Source organism: Candoia aspera, chromosome 8, assembly GCF_035149785.1.
Source record: "Candoia aspera isolate rCanAsp1 chromosome 8, rCanAsp1.hap2, whole genome shotgun sequence".
In the NCBI taxonomy this organism is placed as follows: Eukaryota; Metazoa; Chordata; class Lepidosauria; order Squamata; family Boidae; genus Candoia; species Candoia aspera.
Genome location: NC_086160.1, coordinates 73,662,952 through 73,680,563, shown reverse-complemented (window position 1 = coordinate 73,680,563; position 17,612 = coordinate 73,662,952). Strand labels below are relative to the sequence as shown.

At 44.1% G+C, this 17,612-nt stretch overlaps 2 protein-coding genes across 6 annotated transcripts in view; one reads left to right on the top strand and one right to left on the bottom strand.

Annotated features, from left to right (window-relative positions):
- RNF24 (ring finger protein 24) overlaps positions 1 to 17,612 on the bottom strand; it is a 145,329-nt gene that overhangs the window by 64,937 nt on the left and 62,780 nt on the right. The gene's annotated exons all lie outside the window — the stretch shown is intronic.
- On the top strand, positions 1,433 to 15,759 carry PANK2 (pantothenate kinase 2). 5 transcript variants are annotated; one of them, XM_063309717.1, is made up of 7 exons: positions 1,437 to 1,731; positions 8,437 to 8,789; positions 10,665 to 10,918; positions 11,374 to 11,550; positions 12,942 to 13,065; positions 14,788 to 14,913; positions 15,224 to 15,759. In XM_063309717.1, the coding sequence occupies exons 1-7, from the start codon at positions 1,491 to 1,493 to the stop codon at positions 15,272 to 15,274; spliced, it is 1,326 nt and encodes a 441-aa protein (XP_063165787.1). In that variant the 5' UTR covers positions 1,437 to 1,490; the 3' UTR covers positions 15,275 to 15,759. The 5 variants fall into 5 exon arrangements, with proteins under 5 accessions (XP_063165788.1, XP_063165787.1, XP_063165790.1 ...); XM_063309718.1 differs by lacking the exon at positions 11,374 to 11,550 and having other exon boundaries at positions 1,433 to 1,731; XM_063309720.1 differs by lacking the exon at positions 8,437 to 8,789 and having other exon boundaries at positions 1,717 to 1,731.

The following is a 17,612-nucleotide window of genomic DNA, read 5'->3' as shown; positions in this document are numbered from 1 at the left end:
ATATGGCACGCAACAGAAGAAAAATTAGTCAAGGTTCTAACCAAGCTATGCCAGCAAATCTGGAGAATGACACAGTGGGCAGCTGACTAGAAGAGGTCAATCTACATTCCAATACAAAAAAAAAAGACTTAACAGAGTGTGCAAACTATTGTTCAATATCCTTAATTTCCCATGCTAGCAAAATAGTGTTTAGGACCATCCAACACAGATTAGAGCCCTAAGTGGAAAAAGAGACACCAGATGGTCAAGCTTGCTTTAGAAAACGCCAAGGAATGCGAGACATTATTGCTGATGCACGCTGGATAATTGAGAAAGCCAGAGAATACCAAAAAGAAGTCACTATGTGCTTCATCGCTTGTAAAAAATCCTTTGACTGTGTTGATCATGTCAAGCTGTGGAAAGTGCTCAGAAAAATGGGAGTCCCAGAACATCTGCTTGTCCTCACGAGAAGCTGATATACAGGTCAGGAAGCCACAGAATGGACAGAACATGGCGAAACCAGCTGGCTCCAGGTTGGCAAAGGAGCGAGACAAGGCTGTACAGGTCGTTCTGATTTAGTGACCACAATTGGGACCGGCAACTTGGTTGTTAAGCAAAGTGATCACTAAGTGAAACTGCAACTGTGCTTACAATCTGACTTTAGCTTTCGTTTGCTTTACAGACCCATGAAGGTTGTAAATGTGAGGACAGGTCACAAAGTTACTTTTTAATCACCATCGTAACTGCAAACGGTCGCTGTCTGAGGCATTTGCTAAATGAGGACTACCTGCATCCTCTCCCCTTATTTATTCAACCTATAAGGGAAGCTGGACTGGAAGATGAGCGTGGTTTTAAAACAGGAAGAAACATCAATAACCTGCACAAGGCTGATGACACTACCCTGACAGCCGAAAATGCAAAGGATCTGCAAACTCTAGTAATAAGTGTCAAGGAGCAGAGTGAAAAAATGGGACTAAAATTAAATCTAAAGAAGGCCAAACTAATGGCACACACACAGAGGGGTATATATTTGTACATGGATGAATATGCTTGCAGACATTTCTTGCAGCAAATTCTGTCCCTGCTAGGTAGCCATGGAGACCTGGCCAGGCCATCATCTTCTTAAGTCCGGCCTCTAGCACCATTCTTTCCTTTCACTGGGCAGACAGACTGTCAATCTCTCCTGCGGAGCAGCGGGTTGGCTACAGCGATTCCGTTATTTACCCCACCCCTTGAGGCCTCAATACTACATCTTTGCGCGCGCGGCATTTTTTTTTTTGGCTTTTGTCGATCAACTAAGGCAGACGGACGCTCATTGGAGGGATTCCCTTTTCTTCCCAGCCCCGTACGCTTTGCTAACTCTTATTGGCTCGTTTGCTTGTCGCCGCAAACGCGAGGGATTCTGATTGGTGGGCTTTTGAAGGACCCGTACTGTGAGGGAGGAAAGGAAAGGCGAGGGAAGGGCTTCGGCGCAGGCGCAGTGCCCGCTTTGGCTGCTGTCGCCGCGGCGTATGGAGCCGCTGCAGAATGGAAGTGGCAAGCGGGAAGCTGACGAGGGGCCACCGCTGGCCATGGAGACGGAAAGCGACGCCGGAGTACCCCTGGAGGAACGGCGGCGGCGGACATCGGCCCTAGGCGGCCGTCGGCGCGGGGGCGGGCCGGGCAGGGCGGAGGCCGCCGCGGGCCGCGAGAAAGAGCGCATTGGCCCCGCCCCCCGGCCGCGCCTCGACTCCCACCGCAAGAGCCGCCCCCGTGAGTGGCCGCTAGGGGGCGCGGGCGGGGCCGAGCAGGGAGGGCGGGGCGGGGCGGAGCCACCGTGCGCTAAGCTGCAGCGCGAAATGGGGTTCAGTGCGGGATTGGGGTCCCCTTCCCTTCAGGGTGTCCGCCAGTCTTCTGCAACCTCAGGGGCAGAGCATCAGGTTGCAAAAGGCCGGGGTCTCATGGGGTGGCACGGTTCTTCCTCATTCGAACTCACAACAATCCTGAGAGGCAGGCGCTCTCCCTTCTTTTCTAAACCTGACTCTGGTGAGTTTGATATCAGAGAAAGAGATCCTCCTTTTTCTTACTGCATGCCTTTAATTTCTTTAGCTTTATTGGTACTTAGGCCTTTTCTGGCTCCTGCAAAGTGCTGTTTATCCCAGAAAGGAGTGAAGTGTTGGCTATGCACGTGTGTGTGTGTGTGTATCACACACAAGATTTGCCCAGATGTCTTTTCCGGGCTGATGTCTTTTCCGGGCCTGCCTAGCATGATACTTGTTTTTTAGAGTTTTTTGTTGATGGAGTATTAATTGGGGGCCTCCTCCAGCTAATTAAAGGCACACCTTTCCAAAATTATAGCCTCTGTGATGAGCCATGCATTTGTTTATATCCTGCTTCTTGATAAAATACCTTCAGAAATTTAATGAATTTCATATATGTCATAAATATAGGGCCATTCAAACATATCCCCCAGAGGAACCCTTGAAATATTTTTCAGGCCTCAGGGAACCCCTGCACATTCAGGCTCAAATATAGGCCAGAAGTTACAAAATTATTACACTCATTTCATGGGTAGGCCTGTATATATGCTCTAACAGTGTTCCCAAGCTAAAAATAAAGAATAAAACTTAGTTCTTTAAGATGAAGTTGCCCAAATTTGAAATAATTTTTTAAATGAATTGTGATCTCCCAGGGAACCCCTAGTGACCTCTCTTGGAACCCTAGAGTGCTACCTGGTTGAGAAACCCTGCCCCAAACAGTAAGAGCTCTCTAAATTGGGCTATCTATTCTGGGCTGCAGAAATCCAAATGACTACCAGGTGGCAGGAGAGAAGTACATAACATTCTTTCCCTACTTCTTTGTCTGGATTTTAACAGCCCAGATCTTATAGCCCAATTTTAAAAATACAAGAATTAAAGTTCTGCCCGAGGTGAACTGATTGATGAGCTAAAAAAAAATGGTTGCATTGAAATGGATTGCTTGCTTGGGCCGCCGTTCAAGAAATAGTGGATCCTGAGTCTTGACTGTGCCTGTGAGCCCTTATTATTATAAAGGCATATTTTGTGATTGTGATTCATCAGTTAAGAGATGAGAATTAGTTTGGTTCAGATGGGGAGAGGCCTTAATGTTAGAAGGAATGCAAGGAAATGCAGTGAGGATGAAGAAAAGGTGCCAGCTGGGTAAACAAGTGGCATTTTGGTGGGCAAGACCATAGTGAAAGGCTGATGTGACACAGTCACAGAACTGTTGCCATTGGGATTAAAGGAATGATACACATTCTGACACATGGGATACTTATACAAGTACAGATTACAGTGACTCTATTGTGAGGAACACAGGAGGGATTTTTGGTAATCAAATGCAGAGATTAGGCTTGGTTTCTCATGTTGGGAAGACTGGGATTGTCAAGAGCTTCTTTTTTTTTCCTGCCGAAGATTTGAATATTGGATCGATGAAGTAGGGAATCATCTGCAATTCTCTTGTTGCAACTGATAAATTGCAAAGTAAACAGTAACATTAGTAGAGTTGAACACATTTACATCATAAATTGCTCCTTATTTGCATGATCTTATATACATATATCCATATTCTAACCCAAACAGACTAGATTGACGCTAACATATCCCAAAACCTAGATGTTGGTTTTCACTGCTGGTAATTCCCAGCTATAGAGGCCAATAGCCATTCTGGCTGGAAATTAACAGAATTGTTCTGAGGCCTAGAAAGGCAACGTGTTGTATATGCCTAGTGTACGGCATCATACAGAAAGATAATGCATGCTGGGATACATCTGGAAAGCAGACTCTGTATCTGTAGTATTTGCTGCATGAGAAACTGTAGAGGTTACTGTATCTCTGGAGGCCTGAGAGAGATCTGGAGATGTTTAAATAAAGTCAGCATTTTTCCTTTTCCTTGGTTTTGAGTATTGGCAGTGAAAGATTTCCAGACATCATTGCAGCAAAGCAAGGCAAATAGGTTGAATGTAAAGATCAGGCTATCCTAGAGATTAAAAAACAAAACTGGCAGGATTGAAACAGAGAGAAAGGAAAATATATGTAAATCAAGCTAGCACTTGTTTTACTATTTTAGCAAAATGCAAACTTGGGGCATGTTTGTGTAATTCTATGCATGAATGTTAAGAAACAAGCCTAATGCTGCTCAGTGAAGCTGATTCTGTGGAAAGCACATAGACGGTTTTACTTCCAAAGTATACACACTTTAGTTTTGTGTAACTGCAACTACAAACCTACCCTGTACTATAAAATTCTGCACACCGTATACTACTTGAGCATACCTATCTTCGCCTCGACCATTTGAGAGCTGCGAGAAAAATAAAAGTTGAACGTTGGACTTTGTGGGATGTATCCCTTCTATTTGCCAGGGGTGCCTTAATCTGGCTTCCTGCGCTTGGATTGATGACCTCAAGGGCCCTTTCCGACTCTAGGATTCTACAAAACTACCCATTTGATCGGAAGGCTTTTCCGTATTTCCTTTAGTTGTCTTTCTTAGTAAAACTGCCCTTAAAAATAATGTCATTTTCCCCCCCAGAAAACCATATTATAGCAATGTGCCAGAAAATCTGTGCAGAAGCACCAGATGGGGGAGACATGTGGAGGAGAAGCATTCCCTGTGTGAGTCCTTGGAAGCCACTGTCCTTGAAACTGGTCATGTACAGCTGTCGTGCTGCTGCTGCTGTGGGGACTTGAAAAGGCAGTTCCACTAATCGTTGGATGCAACCACAGGGGAGATGAACCCCACAGCCAGTGCGAGACGCTGTGGCTCAAAGTTGTGATACCGATTCCTGTGACAGAACGGAGGGCCTGAGCACAGTTTTGCTGTGAAAGTGAAATTGCCATTCAAACTTCACGTGACAACTCCCCTGCACCAAGTAGCCACCCACATCTCTCTTTCTCTGTGCCAGGCAAGACCAAAATAGCTGAAATGGGCACTGCAGTGGCTGAAAGCCATTACCCCGATCTGCTGCTAAGAGAGCCCACAAGCATCTGCATAAGGGCGTAGGCAGGGACGGGAGTTGCATCTGTCTTCCTGTGCCCTCCGAAAACAAAGCTGCAAAAGGACAGGAGCGATGGGTGCTCCAGCTCTGAGGAGGTGGAGAAGAAGATCACGTATAAAATTGAGGGGAGTTGGATGATGCGCAGAAGTATCAGAACAGGCGGTACCCATGACAACTCAGTGATTGCACGTTGCATGCCGGGCAGCACTGGAAGTTCTAGTTGGTGGGAAAGGAGGAGATCAGTGGCATGCTTGCAGTGGCACAGTAGTCTACACAGGGTAGTGGGAAATGCCCTTACCCTCCGGTAGGTTAATTAGGATCTAGAAACCCAACAATCACAGATACTATTAATATTATAGTCTAAAAAATGTCTTGGCTTTGTGAAGCTCTGAAATAGCTATGTCAAAGTGTAGAGGTGATTTATGGTTTTAAATAGAATGTACGTACAGTATTATAGTTTTATATAGTATATCAGCAGTAGGCCATTCTGCAGGGTCAGGGCACGTTGGATTTGAGAGCATGTGGTGGATGTAGCATAAGATGGCTGCCGTGTTCATAAAATGTGTGCTGTGGTGGGCATGGCCGCTCATGAAGCATCCCTTTACCAGAAGATGGGCCAGCCCCCTGGATGGTCTCTACCCTCCCAGTATGACCTGTGTAACACCTACAGCAGGCATACACATCTGGACTGCAAAAATCCAGCCACTCACTAGATGGCAGCAGAGGTATACTGCTACCTACTGTCTGTCCAGATTTTTGCAGCAGCTACAGTGTGCCTAATGTGGACCTCAGAAAGGTTTTATCTAAGATGATAAAGGTTGATGCCTTGCTTTGCAGCAAGCTGGCTTCGCTTTTAATTTCTATTTTTTAAAAGATCATTTAAAAATGCTTCTCTGCAATATGTTGACAGAACAGAAAACAATCATTTTAAAAGTTCAAGCCTTCAATTTTCATATAACAAGAACATGACGGGGAAAAAAGCAGAATAATTTAGTTGATTTTAGACATTGGTTTTGCACAATATGTGAAGAAAATACATTAATCATGGGACATATGTATAGGATTGCACTGTTAAGTGGAATGTTTATTTTGGATTTACAGCAGCATTTTCTGGAACCTCCAATGGTTGAAATAGGGAGAAGCATTTTGAGGTTGTGCTTCAATACACATAGAAATGAAAAACAATTTTTAAGGGCATTATTCTAAAATCATTAAGGCTAACAATTAAACAGTCTCTTCAGGTGCAGGGAAGCAGCTAGAGAGGCAAGTGGACCATTGGATAAGAAGGCAGTTAAGAATATGCTATTTAAGGATAAGGATGTTACAGAGATACTGAATGAATATTTGTCTCTGTCTTTGTTGCAGAAAACAAGGTAAAGGCCTGTCCCTGAACTGAGCTTTCAGAAGGAGGATCTGAAAAACTAGGGAATAGTGGTAACAAAAGTTTAAACTGTAGGCTCTAAAACAGAAAATTAACAAATCATCACAGCTACAGTAGATAAAAGCCCCCCCTGCCCGCTTTTCACTCAAATGTGAAATTGTTGATCTTCTCACGAATACATAATATGCCCCAAAGTGCAGACTCTGAACCAGAGGCATGGAAAACAATCAAAACAATACTCATTTTTAAAAAAAAGAGTCACAAAATTACAAGCCAATTAGCCCACTGTTTGTTCCAAAATGGAAGTGAGTGTTAGTAAGAATAAAAGTTTCCGGCATGTAGAGTAATAGGTTCTCTTAAAGAGAAATTAACATGGGATTGGCAGAATAGGTATCACTTATTCATCTTTTAGAAACACTTGGAAGAGTCAAAAGTTGTGGCTAGGTATAGCGCTCCTGAGGAAAGGCAGTCTTAAGAGAAAGATCACTCAAGAAATGAGAATTTCAGGTACTTATTTAAATGACACAAGAGATGAATTGTAGAATCTGCAGGCACCAGGTTGAAGGCCACCAGTGTAGACAGCTTCAAAAGGCACTGGACAAATTAATTGAGGTTGCATTATCCATGACAACTAGTAAACGTAGTTATAAATTAACTTCAGGATTTGGGCCTGATCCAACAGTTTTCTAAGAGCATTCAGTGCCACTAGGGACTTGAGGACAGTTCACAGGTAATACATGTGGCTAACTGGTTTTAGGGTTGTTACTTGTCATTCATAAACAGTCATTAAAGGTAAAGGTTTCCCTTGACATTAAGTCCAGTTGTGTCCGACTCTAGGGGGCGGTGCTCATCTCCGTTTCAAAGCCGAAGAGCCGGCGTTTGTCCGTAGACACTTCCGGGGTCATGTGGCCAGCGTGACAGTCACAGAACGCCGTTACCTGCCCGCTGAAGCGGTACCTGTTAATCTACCCACATTGGCGTGTTTTCGAACTGCTAGGTTGGCAGGAGCTGGGACTAGCAACGGGAGCTCACCCTGTCACGCGGATTCGAACCGCCGACCTTCCGATCGGCAAGCTCAGCAGCTCAGCGGTTTAACCCGCAGCGCCACCGCATCCCTAAACAGTCATTATGAAGGATTAATATTATGTGTCTTGTAAGGGTGTAAATTTTATCTTTCTGGAATGTGACTTTGAAACACCTCCATCTTGGTGTCTCCTGTTCATGACAGCAGCAGATGGGGAAAAGAGATATTTCTCGGGTTAGTTCACTTACGTTGCTAGCTTCCCGTCAAGCTAGGACAGGAAAAATAGCTCATTGCATTTCTTAACATGCGCTTGTGCTAGGGTGAAGTTGCAGTGAGTAGGAGAGGGCAAAGTGATTTTCCTTGATGGATTGCCTTGTGATAACCTCTCCCGATCCCTCTTTAGCTTCTGATTGCCTTTACCTTTGGTCATTCTAGTTAGGAATCTTAAGCAGATAAACAATATACTTATCTTCAGCAATGTAGTCTATTTCAGTGGAGTTTCTCAGGAGGAAGAATTGATTCCTTATATAGTGATAAGGGCTAGAAGGTTGAAAATTTGGAAATATTTTTTTAAAAAAGTATATTGCTTCACAGCTTTTTGTATGTTGCGATATGGTTGAATCAGATTTACCCCATCACACAGAGAGTGACCAACATTCATGGCATTTGTATTTGCTCTGTTTTATGACTTTTCCCTGACTAGTAATCTTTTTGGGGGATATATTCCTCTTGCTTTCCTTTTCCATAAAGTTCCTACTTTTTGATGTTTGTCTGCAGTGGTTTTCCTGTTCAGAATGATGGTTTACCCACTTTGCTAAAGATACATGGTTTGGGCCACAGTTTAATACAGCATTTCTCAAGCTTGGGAGCTTGAAGATGTGTGGACTTCAACTTCCAGAATTTTGGGAGTTGAAGTCTACACATCTTCAAGCTGCCAAGCTTGAGAAATGCTGGTCTAATAGCTGACGGGGACAAAGCTTTTATACCACCAGTATTTAGCCTATTGTTATAGGTACCATGTAATTCCACCTTTTAAATGCATTTTTCTTGCTTCTTCAGCTTTTCCTTGGTTTGGCTTGGATATCGGAGGGACTTTGGTGAAGCTGGTTTATTTTGAACCCAAAGACATCACCATGGAGGAGGAGGAAGAGGAAGTGGAGAACCTAAAAAGCATTAGGAAATACCTGACCTCCAACACTGCCTATGGATCCACAGGCATTCGAGACGTCCACTTGGAGCTCAAGGACCTTACGCTGTGTGGACGTAAAGGCAATCTGCACTTTATTCGCTTTCCTACTCATGACATGCCTGCTTTTATTCAGATGGGCAGTGAAAAGCATTTCTCGAGCCTCCACACTACTTTATGTGCCACTGGAGGTGGAGCGTATAAATTTGAGCAGGACTTTCGCACAGTATGCAATATTTTGGCTTATATACCCTTAAGCTGCAAATAGGATCTTGTTAACTTTTTGAAAAATAGATGCTGAATGTGTATTAATAACTCGCTGATGGCAGCTTTCTTGGTAATCTCTTTAAGGAAATCTAATATTCTGATCTGAGCGCAGGAGCAGCAAGATGGTGGGCCACCCACCTTTTAAGCAGATATTTGTTAGTTGTAAAACCTCAGATTTATCCTTCTCAAGAGAAGTTGGGACAATTAATGCTCTCCACTATCAGGGTTCTATCATTGCCATTACGTGTGATGGCTTCACTCTGGTTTGTCTTGTAATCGTTGTGGTGAATAGAGATGAAGTAACTTTCTGTAGTTACTTTTGGACTGGATGTTTGGTGTATCTGGTAATACCTTGCAAGTCTGTACCCCCCCCCCCTTTTTGTCTTTAAAACCACAATTAGGCCCCCATAATAACCAGAGACTTTTTAATTAAAATAGTCTGCTTTTGGGTGTCTTAGAGATCCCACTTCCATGAGTACTTTAGATATTCTGTAAAGAGAAAACAAAGTAAGTATGTTTCAAGGAAGAGCCATAGATTAATATTCCATTGTGAGCCAACATTGCAGGTCCATTGGTTTTTTTCCTAGGAAATGCTGTCTGAATCTCTGAAGATGTACTAATACTCCTGGTGGGCATGAGATTGGGAAAGGCAACCCAGAAGGTTCTTAGATGGGCCAGTGGTTCAGTCTGATATAAGAATATTAGCATCTTCTTGTATTCTTTATTGCTGCTTTCCAACAACCCTTCCCTCCAACAAATCTGCACTGAAGGCTTTGTGAATTTGAACGTGGGAGCACTGAATCCTTTGAGGCAGAATATTTGACAGTATTCCCCAGCTTCCTCTTTGCCATTTTTTTCCTTCTTTCTTCTTTTTAAATAATACCTGTTGAGGATAGAGCCTGGGATCATCTGTAACTACTCTACTGTTGGTTTCAACTTGTTTTTCTCATGGTGGTTCCTGACCAAATTGATCTTTTCACAGACCATGTTACTGAGAGGGTTTGGGTTTATCTGTGGACTTTTCTTTTGACACATTCCCTGGTTTGGCTCATTCAGCTGAATAGATTTGCTCTGTGGGCCCTTCCTTCTGATGTGCATCCAAGTGGTCCTGTGTTTAGGCCAGCTAGGCCTTGGGCCTTTCTAGCCCTTCAGGTCCTCATGGCTTCCTCATTTTCATCCTGAAAGCAGAATAGGCCTGTGGTTGTTTTAGGCAATTATTGCATCATTCCATTCCCAAAGATGTAACCATCATGCAGTACAATAGTTAAAGGGCAGTGCTGTTCCTAGACGTGAGAGCAGCTCCCAAATTTTTGATCCAAGACGGCCATCCTGTTGCTTGTCTGCCATAAAACCCTAAATACCTCCTCCCAGAGGCTTGGATCCCATCTTGGATCCTCTGCCTGCTCCAAGAGAATGCCATTCCTCTGTTTGCCTTGGCTCTTCTGTTGAATTGGAGGCACTTATTTAATGTGGTTGTGTGTGTTTCCTTGCAAACTTTTCCAGAATGGCCTGGAACGGCATAATACGACCTCTTTATCCCTGATGAAATTCTCAGTCAGATTGCAGTAAGCCAAAACATTTGTCAACAGGCCAGGTCATGATCACTGGTCTCCGTAGTTCATACTGACCAAATGAATATAGATTGGTGTGAACAGTTTCTACCAGCACAGATGATAGTGGGATTTGCAGGCTACAGCATTAGTAGAATTGGAATCTATCTGGTTGATCTGTTCATCAGAGAAAGAACCCCGCACCAACCAGCTGTTGCTCCTTCCCAGTCCCTCCTGGGAATGCTTTGTCTCTAGCTCTCTTCAAAGCTTGTCTCCCCAAACAGGTGGGTGACCTTCAGCTACGCAAAATGGACGAACTTGACTGCCTTATCAAGGGAGTTCTCTACATTGATTCAGTGGGGTTCAACGGACACTCGGAGTGCTACTATTTTGAAAACCCCACAGATCCTGAAAAATGTCAGAAGGTCCCCTTCAACTTGGAGAATCCCTACCCTCTCCTTTTGGTGAACATTGGCTCGGGGGTCAGCATCTTAGCAGTCTATTCCGAAGACAATTACAAGCGAGTGACAGGGACCAGGTGAGGCTCGCGAAGGAAAGCACAATGCTTTTAAGTTGAATAAGCTAGCCACACCCCTGAACTGTGATGCTGGACTCAGAAACATCAACAATTGAATTGAATTGAATTGAATTGAATTGATTGGGTATAGATGGTAGACTGTATTGATAACTTATGCATGTGGGAGTAAGCCACCTTTTATGTAATGGGACTTACTTCCAAGAAAAGGGACATGGAAAAAAAAATCAGACCATTAGAGTGTGAATTACTTCCTGGGATTGTTTTGGGGAGATGAAATTGCTAGAATGGTTTGTCACATCGACATAGCTCATGTAAAGCTGGCCTAGGAGGGTGTATACCAGCTAGCAGGATATCCGCTGTTAGCTAATGAGGACTAAATTGCAAGGTTCTTCTCCCCTCCGCCCCTTGCAGTATTCACTGGACACCAGCCATGATTGGTATGTCTTCTTTGCTAGCCTTGGAGGAGGAACGTTTTTTGGCCTCTGCTGTCTTCTGACCGGCTGCTCCACCTTTGAAGAGGCTCTTGAAATGGCATCCCTTGGAGACAGCACAAAAGTGGACAAACTAGTGCGGGATATTTATGGAGGGGACTACGAGCGCTTTGGGCTGCCAGGTTGGACCATAGCATCCAGGTAAGACCTCCTGAGATGCTTCTGTTGGGAGCGTAACAAAGCTGGAGCACCCATATTTGTTGTTAGTTTGGGGTCCTCGGCGGCCTATGGTGTGTTGCTGGCTTAATTAACCCACATGGGTGGCACGGAGAATTCTTGGAGACCTTGGACCTTTTGAGATGGAAGGTGTTGAAAATAATGCTATTTGGTACAGTATAATAAGAAAAGAAAATGTCATGGCATTGGTCTTCAGCTTTAGACAAACAGCCTCGGTAAACACTAGAGAATTCAGGAGGTTGTGCCTGAGTCTTAGGACTGTGTTGTTTTCCGTGTTTCTCTATATTTCAACAATTGTGAGCGAGTTTGCATTCCCGTGGTTTGAAGGACTCCAGGGTCTAGGCTAGGGGAGAGACAAAGGATGAAGGATGAGGGTGGCTCCTCTTGCAGTTCACTTCCGGGCTTTACTACCAGTATATCTCCTTTGAGGAACTATATTTTAGCAGAAAACGTTGAAAATGCCCATTTAATCTCCAGGGTCTCAGATAACAATGAATTGATCCAGATTTAGGGTTCTCCAGTAAAAGCAGATTTATGTTTTGCTTCCTTCCATGACAGGCCCTCTAAAACACTTCGTAGTAAATGGAGGATCCTTCTAAATGTGGGGGGTGAGAAGGGGCAAATGTTTTGCTGCCTTTGGCCCACTTACAGGCCCTTCAAGATGGGTTTAGCCTATCATTTGGAAAGAGGCATCCTAGAGAGAGATTCCTGGAAAGCTGAGCCTGTTATTTTTTAATTTTATTTGTTTATTAAATTTATACAGCCACCCATCTCACTGCCATGACTCTGGGCGGCTTTGTTAGTTGTTTGTGGATTGGTTAAAATTTTAGGTAGATTGATGAACCACTGCTCAAACACAGTAGGAGGCGATCAGCTTCATGATTTTTTTTTTTAAGCTGCTTCCTTTCTTTGGTCCAACAGTTCCATGGATACATGTGTTTCCTATATATGAAAAGCTGATTGTGTGTAGAGACTCTTTCTGGCATGTTTTGGAGGCTTCAACTTGACCTCCTCCTTCTGCTTCTCACATTCAGATTAGTGGGGGCATCATGTTTTTTATTTTTCCCCGAAGTTATTCTTTTTTGAGTTGGGTGGTGGTGCCATTTTGCCTACAGACCTTTGCAGCGAATGTTTTAGGTTGGTTTTGAGCCGAGGGGGATATCTAGCTTGGCTTTACCCAGTGTTATGGCTGAGGTTCTTCTGATCTCTTCCAGATTAAGGAGTCTATGAAAAGCTTCCTCTGGAGTTCTGTTCTTGCTTGGACAGTGTGTGCGTGCGTGTATGTGTCTTGGAAATGGTGTGGCTCAGCTCTCCTCCTCCTCTTAAAAACCGCCTGTGTCCCCTCTTCTGTCCAGCTTTGGAAACATGATGAGCAAAGAGAAGCGAGAGGCAGCTAGCAAGGAGGACCTGGCACGAGCAGCCTTGATCACCATCACCAACAACATTGGCTCCATTGCACGAATGTGCGCACTGAATGAGGTACAGGCTTACGCCAACAGCCATGGCCACACTCAGAGTTCCTCTCAGGGATGGGTGGGGAAGGGAAGCTTTCGGACAGGAGCTTGTGCAGAAATCCTTGGCTCTGATGAGCAGGGAGTCTAGCTGGTGGAAAGGTCTCCCCACCTCTCACAGTAGGCGTGAATCTGTGTTTCATTGGTGAACAGTACTCAAATGTTTTTTTCTGAGATTGCTTGGAGATACTGTAGACAGGAGGGAGGTACAGGTCGTCCTTGCTTAATGACCATTTGCTTAGTGATGCTTCAGACTTACAGCAGTGCTGAAAAAAAACAACTTACGACTGGTCTTCACACTTAGAACCATTGCAGTGTCCTTGTGGTCACGTGATCACGATTTGGGACTTTGCAATTGGTTCGCATTTATGACCCTTGCAGCATTCCCCGGTCACGTGATTGCCATTTTCAACCTTCCTGGCCAGCTTCTGGCAAGCAAATTCAATGGGGAACCGCATGATTCACTTAACACCCAGGGTGATTCGCTTAATGACCACCACAAAAAAGGTTGTAAAATCAGGTCGGATTTGCTTAGCAACTGAAATTCTGGTTCCAATTGTGGTCGTTAAGCGAGGACTACCTGTAGCTTCACTGCTGTTTTAAAAAGGTAAATAGCATCCTCTGTTCCTGAAGGGGATGGGCTGATACTCCAAGCTGAGGACAAGGTAAGTACAGCAGGAAGTCACCGCACCTGTTTGTATCATTGGAATTAAGCTGGGTGCTTCCAGCTTCTTTACAGTGCTGCCTTGTTGCAACCATGTCAAGCAGCATTGTACAGGGCTATGAAAGAACCCAAGCCTACCATCGGCTTGCCCTCGCTGCATCCATATGCAGTAATAGTCAGGCCAGGGAACATCCTCCCTTGTACCACTGAAACCTCTCTCCTGATAGAGCAGCTTATGTATCTTAGGCAGACTCAACCAGGAGTTTGGAAAGAGCTTCTGGAAAATTAGAAGCAAAGATGAAGGTTTAAAAGATGCCAGTAGATTGAAACTAACATTTCAGCTCTTTCCTAAACTTTTTTATTCCCTGCCTTAAGCCCCAGTCTTAAGGTAAGTAACTGAGTGTGTATTACGTTTGATGCCTTCCAGATAGCTGATGAGTTCACAGTCAGCATTACTACTGTTCAGAAAAAAATCTGGGAATTGCTGTATTCCAGGGAACCGATACGCAGCCTCAGCTTCAGATCTCATTGTCCAACCTACACATTTGTCATTTTTCCAGAAACCATCCCAACGTTTTCATTAACTTTAGACCTGCACCTTGCAACTATAAGAAACTCTTCCATCTGGACCACTTTAATAGTCAAGAGATGAAGAGCCATGAAGGTGTATGTTTTGCTGGAAGACACCTATAGACTTTGGTGTCCTTTTAGAGGCTGTGTCAGTGAGCCTGAGGCTAACTTGGGTATCAAAAGTTGTCTGAAAGGGAATAATAGAGTTCTGATTGATTATGTGCCATCAAGTCAATGCCGACTCTTAGTAACCACATAGACAGACCTCTAGGATGATCTGACCTCATCCAGGTGCCTCAGGTCTTCCAGTGGAGCACCCATCACCACCGTGATTGAGTCCATCCATCTTGCTGCTGCTTGCCCTCTGCTCTTTGACCTAAATAAATAATGCACCCTGGCTGTCTTAATCTATTCTTCGTTAGCATCAGGCTCTAATATTTTTTTCTCTTTTTTCAGAACATTAATAGAGTGGTTTTTGTGGGGAACTTCTTGCGAATCAACACCATCTCCATGAAGTTTCTGGCCTATGCTTTAGACTACTGGTCAAAGGGACAACTGAAGGCGCTTTTCCTGGAACATGAGGTGAAGTCACACTGCAGTGCAGGCTTATTTTTCCTCCCTTTTCCCTTGAAAAACCGCATTTCTTTCTGTCTTCGTTTTGATGGTATGACTTGGACCACGCAGTAATCTTGAAAACCACATCCTAGTTCTTGTAATAATCAATTGGATTTATGCCTTTTAACTGTCTCCTGAGAGCTTTGTAATTTAGTAAAAAGGGATCCTAGGAGAGAGAGAGAGAGAGAGCGAGGGAGGGAGGAGGAGGAGGAGAGTCAGGAGAAGATGACATGAAATTTTTAAATGATGTATTTAATTGTTCTTTGTTTTACAACAGGGATATTTTGGAGCAGTGGGAGCTCTTCTGGAGCTTTTGGAATCATCCTGAATCCACTGAGAGTCTGGACGCCAGATTCAACAAGGGATTTCTACCCAAAGCGGAACATCTGTCTTCATTTAGTTTTATTTGTAAAAACGGCCACCTATTAACAGCGGAAGCAAAGTGGTTGTGAATGACGTCATCAGTCTTTGCAGAGAAGGACAAATGGAGTTTTTTGTTCTTAAAGGTAACTGAATATAGGTTAGTTGGTCAGAATGCCTATCTGTCTATGAAAGTGGGTGGATTGTGTGGATCCAAAAAGTTAAGAGGCGCGCTTGCTCAGTCCTGTGTCAAGCAACTTTTCTTCCGTGGACTTTGAGGTGGCCGCAGCTGTCCCTTAGTGCCAGTTGTGCTTTTTTAGCAATTATTTGTAAGTATTGTTCTATTTACTAATCTTGTATGAACTCTTGAAGGACTGTGTGCATTTTCATAATGGCGTCAAGATGTGCAGAATATGAAAACACACCAAAAATATTAAATCTGTTTTCTTAAAAGAGCAGTTCTTGTCCCTCAATTGCGAAGGAAATTGGTTTTCAAGTAATAAACCAAGGCAAACGATTGGGAAGCGGGAAAGGAGAGAAAAGAAGAAACGAAGCCTGGGTTCACGAATTTTGTTTACGACACTACAACGAACTATCAGCTTTCTCCTACAGAAAACAGAGTGGATGATCAAACTTTCTGGTGGCGATTTTCTTGACCAGTTTGCCATAGACCAAACCCAAAAGGGGCCATAGAACCACTGTGGCCAACAGGAATGTGCAGTGCACGTAAAAGGCAGAGCTTCAGTTGCACCATTCTGGCCACCATCTTGACTTTTTTGACCACACCATGCGATTCCCCTGGCTAGCCAGTGCAGAAAATGGTTTGGTTGCTACAGCACTCTCAGTCTCGCCCGGAAAGCTGCAGAGGGACAGACCTGTAGGTTCACCACCAGCTTACCTGGAAGAGCTACCATGCCTCCATACCAAATGCATAATTTCGGAATTTGCTGGTGTGGCGGGAGGACGTCTGTGTGGTTCTGCTTAGCAGATGCAACATCTACTTTGGACTCTGGCAATTGTTTCTTTCTTTCTTTTTATTTTTTTCATACCTCCCCCCCCCCCCAAAGCCCTGAGATACAAGTAAACTCCCTGAACTTCTGGTTTTGGTAATGCAGTAAAGCATCTGTGAACAGCAAACAGTGGCCTGTCTTGGTTTTCTGGCAAAAAAATAGTGGATTCCTCTGTATGGCAGTACCTGTTTGATAGTCTCGTGCTCAGCTTTCAGGAGAGTGTCCAGGGCTGCGCTTCAGGAAGTGGGTAGGTGAGAAATAGGGTAGGCCTGGGTAAAAAGTGGTAACCATCAACTGCCACGCTGCTTTCTCCTTGCTTCGGTGTATCTATATAATGTTGGTACTAACAGCTGGTTCTTCCAGTTCACATCCTTAATTTTTTTATGAGGATTCAGAGCCACTTTGAGCTTTGAATTTACTGTTGTATGTTACGGCAAAGGGCTGAGATCATGTTCTGTTAACGTGTCCCAGTTTCCCCGACAACCATGTACATTTCATAGAAGCCCAACAGTTCATACGGTTGTAAACAGTTCTGAACTTTGCTTTTAAGTCTGCGATTCGATGGTGCAATGAGTTCAAGTCGAAGCTGCCTGGAGCATTGGAGAAGATCACATCTGAAGGTGTTATAGAAGCGCCTTAAGGCCATCTCTCTGGCTTTTTAAGCCCTGAAACTACTGAATAAATTCAAGTATGCTCCGTTCGTTCTGGCGGTTGTACCTTCATTGTTTATATCGCCTTCCTTTTCCCGGTTCAGTTTGCCACAATCTCTTTGACAAAAATAATTCAGATTTGCAGAACGCTAAAAAGTTGTTTTGCCCTTGCTATTCCCTGCTGTGCGTTGTTAGGGGTTCTGTGTGCCTACCCTGAATATCAGTTCAGTGGCCATTGCCTTTTCCTCCACTCCATGGAGGCAGTCTCTCCATTTACGGATCACCTACAGAGCAGAGCTGGGAACCGGATGCCCGTTGGTGTGGATTAGAGCAAATTTACCAAAATACTTAGTACATTTCACATCTGCGCACAACCCAGTGTGCTGCTTCGTAGTCCCCTGGGCAAGTGAATCTCTTTTAACCAAAAAGTAACAGTGCTGTTGGGAGCTGTCATGCACGGGCCCATGGAGAGATGGTTGAAGAGGCATCCCTGATTTTTATATCTTTCCCAAGATCTTCTTTTATCCTTCCTTTTACATGCTCAGGCCATTTGACTATCAAGGACCCAGTCTCATCATTTCAAGCCCTCCCCAAGCTGGCGTCCTTCACAGGTGTTCACAGAAGGCACAGTATAAGACAGTGTTCC

Excerpts from the sequence above, each read along its gene's own strand:
- PANK2 (XM_063309717.1), top strand. The coding sequence starts at position 1,491 with ATGGAGCCGCTGCAGAATGGAAGTGGCAAGCGGGAAGCTGACGAGGGG. Across the intron at positions 8,790-10,664 it reads TTGAGCAGGACTTTCGCACA|GTGGGTGACCTTCAGCTACG; the intron begins GTATGCAATATT and ends CTCCCCAAACAG. Across the intron at positions 13,066-14,787 it reads GAATGTGCGCACTGAATGAG|AACATTAATAGAGTGGTTTT; the intron begins GTACAGGCTTAC and ends CTCTTTTTTCAG.